At 56.9% G+C, this 13,702-nt stretch overlaps 1 protein-coding gene across 1 annotated transcript; it reads right to left on the reverse strand.

Annotated features, from left to right (window-relative positions):
• Positions 1–342: 342 nt before the first annotated feature.
• LRRC71 (leucine rich repeat containing 71) lies at positions 343–13,063 on the reverse strand (the record flags this gene model as incomplete). Its single annotated transcript, XM_084243492.1, has 15 exons — positions 343–515; positions 756–877; positions 1,273–1,384; positions 2,623–2,711; positions 3,129–3,222; positions 3,397–3,546; positions 4,047–4,136; positions 4,215–4,298; positions 4,380–4,539; positions 4,758–4,826; positions 6,468–6,545; positions 6,726–6,801; positions 6,880–7,005; positions 7,338–7,487; positions 12,904–13,063. 15 exons carry the CDS (start codon positions 13,061–13,063, stop codon positions 396–398), a joined length of 1,680 nt encoding a protein of 559 aa, XP_084099618.1. The 3' UTR covers positions 343–395.
• Between the last annotated feature and the right edge of the window lie 639 nt (positions 13,064–13,702).

Consider the following 13,702-nt stretch of genomic DNA (forward strand, 5'->3'; position numbering starts at 1 on the left):
TACTCACCCCAAGTCTCCCTTTTGCCTCTGAGACGCAAGGCTGGGTGCAAACCCTGGCCTAGCTAGTGTCCCCTAGGGAGCACAGGGAGAGTGCTGCTAGCCTGAGCGAGCAAGAACCAGACCTCAGGATGCAGGGGAGCAGTATCCCTGGCTGGCCAACACCAGAGGGACCCAGGTCACCCCCAACAGAACCTCATCCAGTCGTTTTGGGAGATGTATCATGAGCAGACTCAGAATCCAAATGGTCCAAGTCATTCTGAAAGAAAGTTTTCAGACAACCTCAAGGGAAAAGATACAGCCTTTGTTAACGATCTGAGATCTCCCCCAGGGAGGTTGGCCATCATGGGCAGGAGAGACTTCTGTGGCCCAAAGTCTCTGAGAAGAGGTGGGAGGAGCTAGGTGGAGAAAGTTGTAACTTCCTCTTCCCTGGGCTTGGCCTTACTGATGGGGTCCCTGGGCAGCATCAGCTCCTGGATCTTGGTGTACACGGGACACTGCAGGGAGAAGCTATTTTTCTGAAGGAGGGGAAGGAAGGCTGACAGTTGGCAAAGGAAGATTAGTCTTTTGGCAGAGAAAAGTGTCCTGGGACAGCTGGATTAGGGGCCAGGAGACGGAGGACAGGTGAAATATAACTGCTGGTCTTGCGACAAGAAGGGTAGAGGTGGCGGGACACAAAGAACTAGGGAAACTGTAGACCTGCCTTGGCAGTGGGGAGAACTCTGCCTGCAGCCCTTGCAAGAAAGTGAGGAACTCACCTCCAGGGACAGACACAGCAGCCCCACGGGGCCCTTGGACGGGCTCTTGACCTTGGCGAACTGTGCCTGGTACTGTACCGCTGTGAGGAAACCTTCCAGCCCCACCTCTGTGATGTGGTTTCCTGGTAGAAGGTGCAGAGGTGGCCTCTAAACCTCCGCCAGTCACCCTTCACTGTCCTAACACAACAAAGAACCCCTTGCTTCCCACGGCTCCCCTGTCCCCGCTCAGAGGCCTGGCCCTGCCCTGCACCCCAATTCTCCTTGACTTCTCTGACTTCCTTCAGCCCACCTGTTCTCACACCCCCATTTCTCTAATACCTTCGTTGCTCTAATTGCCCTGTGCAAGCTCTGACACCCCCCCCCACGCCCCTCACCCCAAAGCCTGTTATAGGAGGGCCTACGACACTGACGCCCAAGCACAGGAGCATCAGGTACTGTGCTTTAGAAGCAGGGGGCCTCCTCGAGACAGCATGGGGCCCAGGTCGCCCTGTGGCAGGAAGGGGGCTGGCAGACATACGGAGGAGGTTGAGATGCAGAAGGACCTTGTTCCCAGGCATGAACACTTTCCCATCTCGGTGCTCCACAGGCTCCAGGAGAGGGTTGACCATCTCAGTAGCTTCAGCAACCACCTACTAAAGCAAAATACTAAATGCAGCAGAGGAGAGGGGAGCTGGCCAAGGGGCCACACTTGTGTGTTCAACATACATGTTTTGAGGGCTGGCTCTTGTCCAGACTTCTTTGCAGCTGCTGGGGATACAAAGATAGATAAACCCAAACCCAAAGAAGCAACTTTGTGCGGGGAAGCCAGAAAGGGAGCTGGTAACGTGGCCTGGGGTAACAGCAGGAAGGGAGCTGTCAGGGCTGTGGTGGCACAGAGGAGGGACTTCTAGCCCTGCATTGTCGGGAGCCAGGACAGTCTCTTGGGGGAGGTGGCCTGTAAGTGGAAGTTGGATGGTATGTGGCTGTTACCCCATGAAGTTGGGTGGGAAGGTGTCCAGGCAAAAAAAAAAAAACAGAAGGTGCCAAGGCTTTGGGGGCATGAAACAGTATGTTGCGTTGTATTGTACTAGATGCTTCCCAACAGCGAGAGCAGTGAGGGCAACTGGTTGGCGGAAGATGAGGCTGAAGGCAGCTGTGTTCTAGCATCCTGGTGAGAAGCAGCAGCCTGGATCAAGCCCGGGCAGGGACAAGTCACCAAGAAGGAACTGCAGCCCCCAACCCCTTTCTCCACCCTTTTGTAAGATCTTATCTGGGATGCCAGAGAAGACTCCCAAAAGGGGAGGGGGCGCTCCCTGTCTAGAGCAGGGATGCTCCTGAGGGCCGAGACAGAACAGAAGGCAGTAGGCCCTCAGGCAGCTGAGGCCAACAGCAAAGCCAGAGGGCTGGAGAGGCTGGGAGCAAGAGCCCGGAGAGGTTTCACACAAGACACAAGTTGGTCCAACTTGAAAGGGAAAAGGGAGGTTCCAGGGGGCAAGGAGAAGGAGGGGTGCTCAGGGCAAGGGTGGGGCCATAGCCAGACTGTGACCACACCCTGCCTTCCTGGGGCCCTGCCCTGGGCAAAGGGGAATGTGCTTTGTTCCCAGTGTGGCTGGGCAAACAAGTAAGGGGGTGGTGAGGAAACCCACGGCCCTGATGGAAGTAGGCTGAGTGAGACAGTGAGTCAAGCGAGGGGGCCTCCACCAGCCTGAAAGGGAAGGGCATGCACTGGGCTCTCACCCCCCAGTAAGCCCATGTGGGGAAATCCCGGGTGGGAGTTAGGTGTGGTTCTGCAGGAGTGGAGGACTAAGTGTGAACTGAAGTGGCTGCAGTGACCACTGCCACAGTGCTTTGCAGGAGGCTGGAGGATCCCCCACTTCTCTCGTCCTACCTCCGACTCCGTGAGGATGCTGCGCTTCTCTCTGGTCCCGGTCTTGGGCCCTTTGCCCTTACTTGGTTTCTGCTCGGGGATGGTGACCTCTGCCGCAGGAAGAGGAGGCAGAACACACGGTGCAGGCCTGACACCTCCTCCCCTCCCCAGCTTGCCAGAGAGAAGTGGCCTAGGGGTTCTAGGCCGCTCCTCACCGATAGAGACAGCTCCTGAGTCCCTTTCTCCAGCAGGGGGCGCAGGCAGGGAAGGAGACCCCTCCAACTCAAAGACAGAGCTGCAGGGGTCCCAGCAAAGTGAGGGTCCAGCCCAGGGAAACAAGGAGTGGAGTTTAAGGGATGAGGGTGGGAGCTGGGTGGGGCTTTCCACATCATCTCTGGAGAAAAGGAAACAAGCCCCAGAGGGGCCACAAGAAGAGCAGCTCCTGCAGAAAGCACACCTCCATTCCCTTGCATTCTCCCTGCTTCCCGCTGGAAGGAGCGCGAGCACTCTCCCTCACTGGCACTTACTCCCCCTGCTTGTCTTTGAGGAGTCTTCTTTCTTAGGGGCTCCCTGTGTGGGTGACTGCCCAGACCCTGACTTCTCCTCTCTCTTCATCACATCCTATGAGAGAGATGAGGAGAGATGAAGAGCCTCCTGGAGGCTGTGGAGCAGGTGTGGGAGGGGCCGGGTAAGGACCTGAGCCCGAGGTGGGCCTTCCCTCCAACCCCAGGGGTGCACCACAGACGCACCCTCTCCTGTTCTCAACAGAGGCTCTCCTGCCCACAGCGCACCTACCCCAGCCTTCTCCTTTTTCTTGCCCAGGCCCTTAGGAGTCTTCACTGACTGTGTCTTGTCTGTCTTTTCCACTGCTGTGACAGCGCTAATCCCCATCAGTTGAATTTTGTCACGGTCTGTTTTGGAGTCTCCGTGTCGAGAGGAGGAAGGCTGTGCTCACAAAAGGGGAAGGGGGATGGAGAACCCCTTTCTCAGTGAGGGGTGAGGGGAAGGCTGGAGAGAAATGACAGACACCCCTGGGGATGAGCTGGGGGCGGAGGCCCTACTCTCCCATGGAAGTGAACTAAGTGCCGGGCAGTTTCAACTGCACTGCATGAATTAACTTCTTCCTCTCAACAATCCTATGAGGCCAGTACAATTATCCCCACTTCACAGGCGAGGAAACCGAGATCTGAGAATTTAAGGAACACGTCCGAGGTCACAAGCTGGTGTGTGGATAAGCCGGATTTCAAGTCTAAATCTTGTCGTTTGTCTTAACCAACTCTACCGCCAGGCGTGGTTCTGCAGTGACAGCCCGGGCCTCTGCGAGATCTGTGCACTAGTCAAAGAGAAAGACCACCGCGAGGGAGAGAGGGCAGCTTAGGACACCTCCAGCGTGGGGTCAGGGAGCCGACCTGGGGGTAGCCTAGGGGTTCCAGGCCGCTCCTCACCGATCGCGACCGCTCCTGCGTCCCTTTCTCCAGCAGGAGGCGCCTGCGCTCCACTACCTCGGTGTGCGTCAGCTCGAAGGGGCGCAGGACCTGGGGCGACGTGGCACCTCGGATCAGAGGCTTCGGGCGCCGGTCCACTTAGCGGCCCCGCCCAGCGCGCACACCCACCTCAGCCAGCTTCAAGGCGCCCGTGTCGCGGATGCGGTTGTGGGCCAGGGACAGCCAGAGCAGGGAGCGGTTCAACCGGAGACCCTGGGGAGCAGCGGGCAGCCCTTGAGCTGGGATGGGCCCCTCCGCTCCGCCCCAACTCTGGCGGGTCTCGCAAGCACGCACGTCTGCTATGTAGCCGGCGCCCTCGTCCCCAATGTGATTGAAGCCCAGGTTGAGCGAGACAAGGGTCCGGTTGCAGCTCCGCAGCGTGGACAGAGCCTGGCCTAGGAGCTGTGCGCCGTGGTCATCGATGTCGTTGTTTCGCAGGGACAAGTGCACGATCCTGGACAAAGGGTCGGAGATCCAGGGACACTGGAAACGGGTCTCGGGCGATGGCCACAGTGTCAGAGAATGTGGGAGCATGAGGCGGGCCATATGATGAGGGTGGAGGGGTGGGAGTTGGGGGTCCTTGGGGAGATTCTAGAGAGACAAGGGCGGGTTAGGGGCTAGGGGGACCTTGAGGACTCGCCAGAGAAACAGGGTAAGGGAAGGGAACCTCACGTGCTGTCCTGTGCCATGAGCTTGTGGTATGACTGCTCCGGCAGAGGGTTCCCCTCCAGAGATACCTTCCTGGGGGAGGGAAGATCTGAGAACCAGGAAGCACCGCTGATGCCAGGGAGAAAAGGGGACTGAGAGGTAGTGGGAGGCTCTGGGGAGCAGCCTGGGAACAGTCAAAGGATGGTCCCCCATGTAGGAAATTTGATATAACAGTTCCCCAAACCCAAACTGCTGAAGTGTGGCCATGTGAAAGGGTCACTCCTCAGTGACCTGTGGTAAGGTGACCTCTAAGATGATCCCCACTTTGTGCTATCTATGCCTTGTGTAATCCACTCCCCCTTGAGTGTGGTAGACCTAGTGACTCACTTCTAATGAATTAAGCAAAGTGATGGGATGTCACTTCCACATTTAGGTTACAAAAAGACTGGGCTTCTGTGCCGGGTGCCCGCTGGTGCTCTCTGGGAATGCCAGCAGTGTTAGCGAGGGCATTCAGACTGCTTGCCCAGGCTCGGGAGGCACTGTCTCACCACCTGCTCCTGGCCCCCATCAATACCACATAAGAGAGTCTGGAAGCAACAGCTCCAGCCCTAATAGGACTGCAGTTCCCCGACAGCTGGAGACAACCCACTACCTGACACCTGGGTTTATCTCCCAGCAACTGAGACAACAAATGCTCGCAGTTTTAAGCCACAACACTTTGAGATACCTGTTACATGGTAATAGGTAACACACGCATATGGCGCCGCCACAAGGCTGTGGCTTCTCTACCAGTGCTAAGAGAATGGAGGTCCTTTTCCAAGTCATAACAAAAATTGAACTAGCAAGGGCCTCCCTGGTGGTTCAAGGGGTTAAGATGCAACCTATGAAGCTGTCCAAAGCCTCTGCAGCACGAGTTCGATCCCCGGCCAGGGAGCTACCCACATGGCGCAGCAGGAGACATGGCGCAGCAGACCTCTCCTGTCTCACCCACTGCTCCCCTCAGCAGTGTACTTCAGTCCATCTGCCTGTTCTGTTCCCCACTCTGTCTCTGGTGACTCCTCTCACCCCCACACCTCTGGCCCGTACCCCAGCTCTCGTATGCATAAATAAATAAATCTTTAAAAAAAAAACTGAACTAGCAATATCTCTATTTAGACGTTTTCTCCCATTATGTTGGCTCATCTTTCCGCTAAAGCATTCATTTTCGATCAGCTCCATTATGTTACCTTGACATATTTTTACGTATACAGACAAATTCTAAAGTTATTTTCTGCCTGCTAAAGTGTTTCTAGTTCTCATGATGGCATATGTTCCTCTGTGTTTTATAGAGTGCTGTGAGCCTCCAGTTGAAGCATTCACAGTCTCCCTCTCAGAACCTTCCAGGTCCTGTGTGTTCTGTGAAGCAGAAGTCAAGGGCTCTGGAAGGGCAGCCGAATCAACTTCGCTCTTTATACTGTAAAACACACCTGCAGCTGCACTACTTGACACCTTGCCCTGTTCCCTCTGAATCAAGAACGCCCTTTCCCAACTCCCTGCCTGGCAGCCTCGTCATCCTCCTTCAAGGTTCACCTCAACACCACCTCCTCCAGGCAGCCACCCACGCCTCCCTGCTTCACACCGTGAGGTGGGGGAGCACTCTTCCGGGGTCCTTTGGTTCCAAAACTGCTCCCCTCTGCCACCCACCCAACAGACTTCCCAGGCACTGTCTCCCGGTGCCTTGTCCCCTCTGCTGACCTGAGCGTGGACGAACAGAGAGGCAGCAGGGCAATGAAGGTGGCCAGGGTCTTATCCGTCAGCCCCACCTTCCACAGGCTGGAATTGGTAAGGACAGAAACAGCTGAAGCTCCTCCCTCACAGCCATCCTGACATCCCAGCCGCACCCTCCCTCAGCCCCCCACCTCCCCTGCAGGCCCCCCTCCAGTTCTTCCTCCCACTCCAACTGGAGCCTTGCCCCGCAGTTGACCTCCAGCCCTCCCACTCCTCTTCCCTCACTAGATGGCCTGCAGCTGGCTGAGCGCGGGCAGGCATTTCGAGAAGATGCCCAGGATCCGCTGCTCCAGTTTCCAGCCTGCGCGAGAGGAGGAAGGGCCTCAGGTCCCAGGAGGGGGGCGGCGCGTGGACAGCTGGGCCGCGGAGGGGGGCGCACCGCGAATGTAGATTTCCTTCACCGACTTGTCGTCCACGTCCTGCTCCACCTGGATGGTGGGCCGGAAGAACACGTATTTGCTCTCCAGGCTGTTGATGCTGCAGGACGCCGACAAGCGCTGGTCCTCTGCAAGGCAGGGTTTAAGGGGCGGGGTGAGGGGGCCAGACCACCGCTCCGGGACCCACGCGGGCCGGCCCGGCGGGTGCACGGAGGCCGGGACGGGTCCCCCCGCAGCCCTGTCCCCAGCGCCCTCCCCCCGGGGTGGGCCTGGAGTACTGCTCCGCAGGTGCGGGCGCTATTCTCGGGCCAGACCCGGCTCTGCTAGGGTTTGGAAAGGAAGACGGGGCCTCTCCCCGGCCCCGCCACCGCGAGCCCCGGCCAGGAGCGCTCCGCGGCGCCCCGGGATCCTGGGCCGGACGGGCGGCCTGGCAGGCACCCGGGGCTCCGCTGGCACGCACCTGGGGTGGGCTTTTCCGACAGCGAGGCGGAGGGGAAGAAGCTCGGGTGCGGGCGGGGCCGGGGGACCACTCTGGGGAAGTCCGTGTAGCCAGAGCGCGCGCAGAGCTCGGCGAAGTCGGCCTCCAGGGCGCCGGTGCACTGGTACTCCTCTGCGGAGGCGGGAGCGTGAGCGCCCCCCGCCCCCGCCCGCGCCCCCCGCCCCCGCCCGCGCCCCCGCCCGCGCCCCCGCCCGCGCCCCCGCCCGCGCCCCCGCCCGCGCCCCCGCCCGCGCCCCCGCCCGCGCCCCCGCCCGCGCCCGCGCCGCCCCGCCCCGCCCCGCGGCCCCCGGGGTCCGGCCCGCGCCGCGCGCCCCGCGCCGCCTTCCACGCCCTCGGGGCGGCGCGGGGGGTCTCCAGGCAAGCCACGCGCCCGCGTCAGCCGCTGAGAGCCTTGCAGGCATTCTTGCCATGTAAGTTGCGTGCTGAAGACCGACTTCGCAAACACTTGAGAGGAAATCGTGAGAAATCAAGAACTCGGGGAAAGGGGGTGGAAGGGCACGGAAGGCCGACAGCTGGGCGCTCTCCGGTGCCGGCTCCTCCACCTGCCTCTCCGCGCCCTGGGGATCTCCGCCTCCCACAAGGCGTCGCCAGCCAAGCCTCTTCTTCCTTTTCCTGCTGGCACTGCCAGGCCTGTTATGTGCAAAAGGAGCCCAGGGGTCCCTCTCTGCCCCCACCCCCACCCAGCACACGTACACTGAGCTCCAGCAGAGGGCAGGCGTCTATGTAGCTAGCAAACAGCTGCACAGCCGTCTAGTGCGGTCGTTGCTACAGTGCTTTAGAAATATTAAAGGGGGAAGAGCAATAATTAAAAGGGTATAAGGTTGGTGGGGGGAATTTAAAAACTAGGAAAAAATAAATTTTAAAAATGTAAAAGCAAATCTATATATACACATACATATGTGTGTATGTATTGATATGTGTTATATGAATACGGATGTGCATCAGCACATCCCAGGCAGAGGCCTCTGCAAACCTGAGCTGTCTGAGTCCCCAGGGACACCTGCTCCTTCCAGTTTCCCACTAGCCTGCCAAAAAGAAGCAGTTCCTGGAGATGAGTTGTCCCTGCTATGTAGGAGAACCAGTGGAGGGGGTACCATTTCCCCGTCCCCCACCCCATTTACATGCAGAGGTCTTGTTAGCTACTAGGACTAACTAGGGGAGGAGCTCAGGGGCTTGGTGAAGCAATATAACACAGAAGGCAGGCGGGCTTAAGGGGAGCCTCTTTCTTCTCTGGCGTGGATTTACATCCAGGGACTGGTGGGGACGTGGAGGAGACAGACGCATGGAGGAGAGACATGTAGACACTTGGAAGAGATGTGGGTGAGAGACAAATGGGGAGGCTGACAATGACAGTCATTGTCTTGATGTGGTATCTCCTTCTGTCCCGGCTTTCTAGGCCCTACCTTATCCCTCTCTTGCTGTTCATCACCAGAAGGTACTTAGACTTGTGGCCAGCTTTCGGGCTGACCCTGTTTGGCTGGGCATTTAGCCATGAGGAAATGTATAATTTTGCATGTTGTACTGGGAAACTTTTATTAGATATATCTTATCTTACGGCCTCCCTGGGGGCGCAAGGGGTTAAGTCTCAGTACTCTGAAGTTATGGCAGCTGCTGCACCACGAGTTTGCTCCCCCGGCAGGGGGCTACCCACATCGCACAGCAGATCTCTCCTGATTCACCCGCTGCTCCCCTCAGCAACGTATTTCAGTCAACCTGCCTGTTCTGTTCCCCACTGTGTCTGGTGAATCCTCTTACCCCTACTCCTCTGGCCGGCATAAATAAATAAATATCTTTTCTTCTCCTTTCCTCTTCTCCTTTAGACACACTAATTATGTTAAGAATACATATTTGTATTCTTAATATTTAATTATGTTAAGAATAATATAGTTTTAATTCTGTGCACATTGATGGCCTTTAGAGCATGCAAGATTGGGGGTTGTGCACTAACACCCACAGCAAGAGAGTCCAGGCCCTGGGGACCAGGTGTGTGGGGGCTGTGCCCACAGAAAACTGCAGGCAAGCAGCAGGGAGCCTGCCCAGTGGGTGTGGAGGGGCTGAGGGGCCAAGGGGATGGTGCTCCGCAGGCATGGGGACAAGACACAGATATTGGAGGTCTCTTGAGCCCAGCCTTCAGGGGAACATAGGCACAAGACACATTAGCTGAATGGACAGGGTGGATGAGAGGTGGTGCAGGGAGGCAGGGTAAGACCATCTCTCCTGCACACTGCCTGCTTTCCTGGGCTGTCCCTCTTCTGGGAGATGCCTCAACCCTTCCTTGCTTCACTCACACCAGCTTTCTCTATAACAGAGATTCTCCTTCTTTAACATCCATTTGTAAAAAATGACCAAGAAAACCTGTTAAAACTGTTTCCTGAGGGGGCCTCCCTGGTGGCCTAGGGGTGAAGTCTCAGTGATAATTACCACTGCAGTACGAGTTCGATCCCCGCCAGGGAGCTGGCCCACATGGCGCAGCAGACCTCTCCTGTCTTGCCCGCTGCTCCCCTCAACAGTGTATTTCAGTAGATCCACCTGTTCTGTCCCCACTCTGTCTCTGGTGAATCCTCTCAGCACCCCCTACACCTCTGGCCTGCACCCTCCGTTCTATGCAAAAATCCATCCCCAGAGATTCTGGTTCCATAGCTGAGTGGAGTCCATGAATTTGCACTTCTACAAACTCCTGGTGATGCCAAAGCTGCTGGTCCAAGGACATCACTCTGAGAAGCACTGCCTAATAGAACACAAGGACAGAAATGTTCTGCAGCACGGAGTTACTTAGTGAACAGTGAGGCTCTACAAGGGGCTTGCTCCTGCTGGCCTCCCTTCCCACATTCCTTCCCCACACACACAACTGGCCTTGCCACTAGAGAAATAGAAGCCATCAGATGGGGTTTCCTATAAATCTAGAACCCTCCCTACCTCTTCCTTCACTCTCTACCTCATTTGAGCCCCTATTCTGTCCCTGCCATGCCACACATGGCACCCGCCAAAGCTTCTGTGCCCTCCGTGGTGCCTGCCCAGGATCTTGGCAGGGGTCTCCCATTCTCCTACCTCCCTGCCCCTGGCTGACCAGGATCCCCTGCTGGCTCCTCCTGGCTCCTCTGTGACCTATAAGTCTGGTGGGTTCTGACCTTTCTCCTCTTTCTAGAACTTAGGAACCCCTTCCTCCCTCCCTCCCGAAGGGATCTCTCTTCATTTCCAAGGGTTAAATAACCACATCAACAGCTCCCAACACTCACGTCTCTCTTCCCAACCTCTACACAGCACTCCAAATCTGCGTGTCTCTCTGCCCAGCTGGCATCCCCGTCCTGGCGGTCCTCTCTTACATGGTCTTCCTTTGGGCTTTCCAGTCGCCATGAATGGCACCTCCGTCCAGCCAGCACCCAGTCCAGAAATCTGGGAATCATTCTTGCTATGTCCTTCACTCCCCACCCCATGCAATATTTTGCCAATTCTTACTTCTACCTCCAAAGCATCTCTGCAAGGAGCCTAATACATCTACCCCAACAATCCTATCCCAACTACCATCGTCCCTCACTTGGGCTGTTGAAATAGCCTTGTAATCTCCTGGTCTACAGCCTTCCACTCCCTTTTATAGACAGCAGCCAGAGTAGTGTGTGTGGTATGTGTGCTTAATATAACTAGATTCATATCTGTAGTAGATTCTATACTGTTTTTTTTTTTAAGATTCTTTTATTTATTTATACAAGCACTGGGTACAATCAGAAGCACGGGAGGGTGAGAGGATTCACCAGAGCCAGAGCGGGGAACAGAACAGGCAGACTGACAAAATACACTGCTGAGGGGAGCAGTGGGCATGGCAGGAGAGGTCTGTTGTGCCATGTGGGACCCTCGCTGGTGGCCGGGGATTGAACCAGCCCTGCAGAGGCTGCGTGTAGCTTCACAGCCCAGTGCTCAACCGCTATGCCACCAGGGGAGGCCCTGTTGTTTTCTTAAGAAAGAGATTTATGCATAGAAGAACTGGGGTATAGGCCAGAGGTGGAGAGGAGGGAGTGAAAGGATTCACCAGAGACAGAGTGGGCAGCAGAGCAGGTGGAGCTACTGAGAGACACTGCTGAGGGGAGCAGCAGGTGAGACAGGAGAGGTCGGCTGTGCCATATGGGTCAGTTCCCTGGCCAGGGACTAAACTTAAGCCGCAGCAGTGACAGTGACAGCGCTGAGATTTAACCCCTAGGTCACCAGAGACACTATTCTATACTGTCTTATCTCTCCTTCTGGAAAATACTCTCTTCAACTCTCATAGTTCTCTCCCCCTAGCCACCAGCACTGACAAGATGGTACCTGACAATCAGAGCCTTTCCCAAGTTTTTTTGACTGTGAGTCCAAGGAGAGCAAGTTTTTATCTCTCTCTGATGGCAAAGCTGGTGAAGTTGATTGTTTTTTTTTAAAGATTTATTTATTTATGCATACAAGAACCGGAGTATAGGCCAGAGGTGTGGGAGGTGAGAGGATTCACTAGAGACAGAGTGGGGAGCAGAACAGGCAGATGTACTGAAATACACTGCTGAGGGGAGCAGTGGGTCAGTCAGGAGAGGTCTGCTGTGCCAGATGGGTTGCTCCCTGGCCAGCTGGGGGATCAAACTCGTGCTACAGAGGCTGCAGACAGCTTCACAGTGCTGCGCTTAACCCCTTGTGCCACCAGGGAGGCCCAAAGCTGGTGAATTTGAATCAAGAAGTCTTTCAATAAATTCCCCTGTGGGGATAATTAGTTGGGATTCTATCACTTGCAATAAAAGAACTACACTCCAACTTATACTCTTCCTAGAGAAGATAAATTCCATGCAGGCAGGAATGTGTCCATCTCATTCTCTCTGTGTTTGCACTTGGCCATAGACCAGGCATCCAAAAATTAACTGTTGAATAAATGAATGAATAGCCAATAAACTCAACTCAAAGACACCTCCTCGGAGGCCCCTGTGACCTCCCATCACATCCTGGGCCTTCTCTCATATATCTTACTGCATCGCGTTGTATTTTTCGCAACGTTTGGGGTTCCCGAAGATCAACTTCAATTCAAACATCTGCCAAACTGAGATTCGGGAGCTGCGCTGGCAGTAAAACTGTGAATCCATATCCTAAGTAGGAGCAGGCAGCCTCCCACATTGTAGATGCCCAATGTTCGCTTGTTGAATAAACAAATGAGTCTGCAGTTTACAAACTACTTTGTCACTCTCAACACCATGCTCCTCCCTGCAGTGGGCAAGGCAGGACTCCATCTCCATGCTAGAGAAGAACCACGGCCAAGGCCTCACACCAGATCGTGTCACCCCGATAACACTCATCCCACATGCCAGGCGTGGCTTACATTCACGCGCGAACTTCAGCAGGCGGGCGCCTCCCAAACAGCAGCTCCTCAGCGCCAGCAGTTCTACTCTCACTCCCTGGCTCCTCCGGCTCCCCCTGGGTCTTCTGCGCGTGCCGTGCCTGGCACCACGCTGCAGCCAACCCGAACCCAAGCATGAGTGGCGCGACCTCGAGGCCTGATCCCCTAACCCCGCCCAGAGCGTACCGGGATTTTTGGGCTCCTCCTCGCCCACCGGGGGCAGGATGGTCACCGGCTTCTCCTTGGCCCCGCGATCCCCCTTCTTGCTCATTGTGCCAGAGGACTTCTGCGCCCCGAGACGCGGGACCCTGAGTGAAGGTCCCGGCGCGCTCGCCTCACCCGACATGGTGGTGCGGTCCGCTGCCACTCTCAGGGGCCCTCACGCGCCGAGGAGACAGCACGAGCCTCTGTGGGCCGAGTCAGGGGGTCTCTATTCCGCGTCTACCCGCCCGACCCTCCCGCAGTGGCGTCGCCTCCGCGTCCCTCTCCAAGACAACCGCCCGCGGCTAGCGGGCGGGAGAGGCAACCGCAGAGCGCACGCGGGGCCGACAGAGGGCGCCGCAGAGCGAGAGCCGGGGCGACCGCGGCGGGCGGCGCCGCCCGCGCAGGAGAGGGGCGGAGCCAGGGTGGAGGCTCGCGAGTGGACGCCCCGGGAGGGGCGGGACCATTACAAGGGGCGTGGCTGCGGCTGGGGGCGGGGCTAGGCCGGCGGGCTGCGGTCCCCAGGTGCCGGAAACCGAGCCCTGGCACCCCGGCCTATTGGAGGTCGCGGCAGCCGGGGACTCCGGGAGGGGAGAGTCCGGGTCAGGCAGCCCACCCTCCTGGGGCCGCCCTCCTGTCCTGAAAGGCGAGGGCTCCGGATGGAAAATCCCAGAGACTCGCCTTCGCGTGGCGCCAGGTTTCTGTTCTCGACCCCATCTCTTTAGCCTCCTGCAGGTCTGGGGACTCAGTTAATCCGCTAGTGAGTTCATGGAGAGTGAAGCTT

Source organism: Talpa europaea (genome assembly GCF_964194135.1).
Source record: "Talpa europaea genome assembly, chromosome: 9".
NCBI classification, from domain to species: domain Eukaryota; kingdom Metazoa; phylum Chordata; class Mammalia; order Eulipotyphla; family Talpidae; genus Talpa; species Talpa europaea.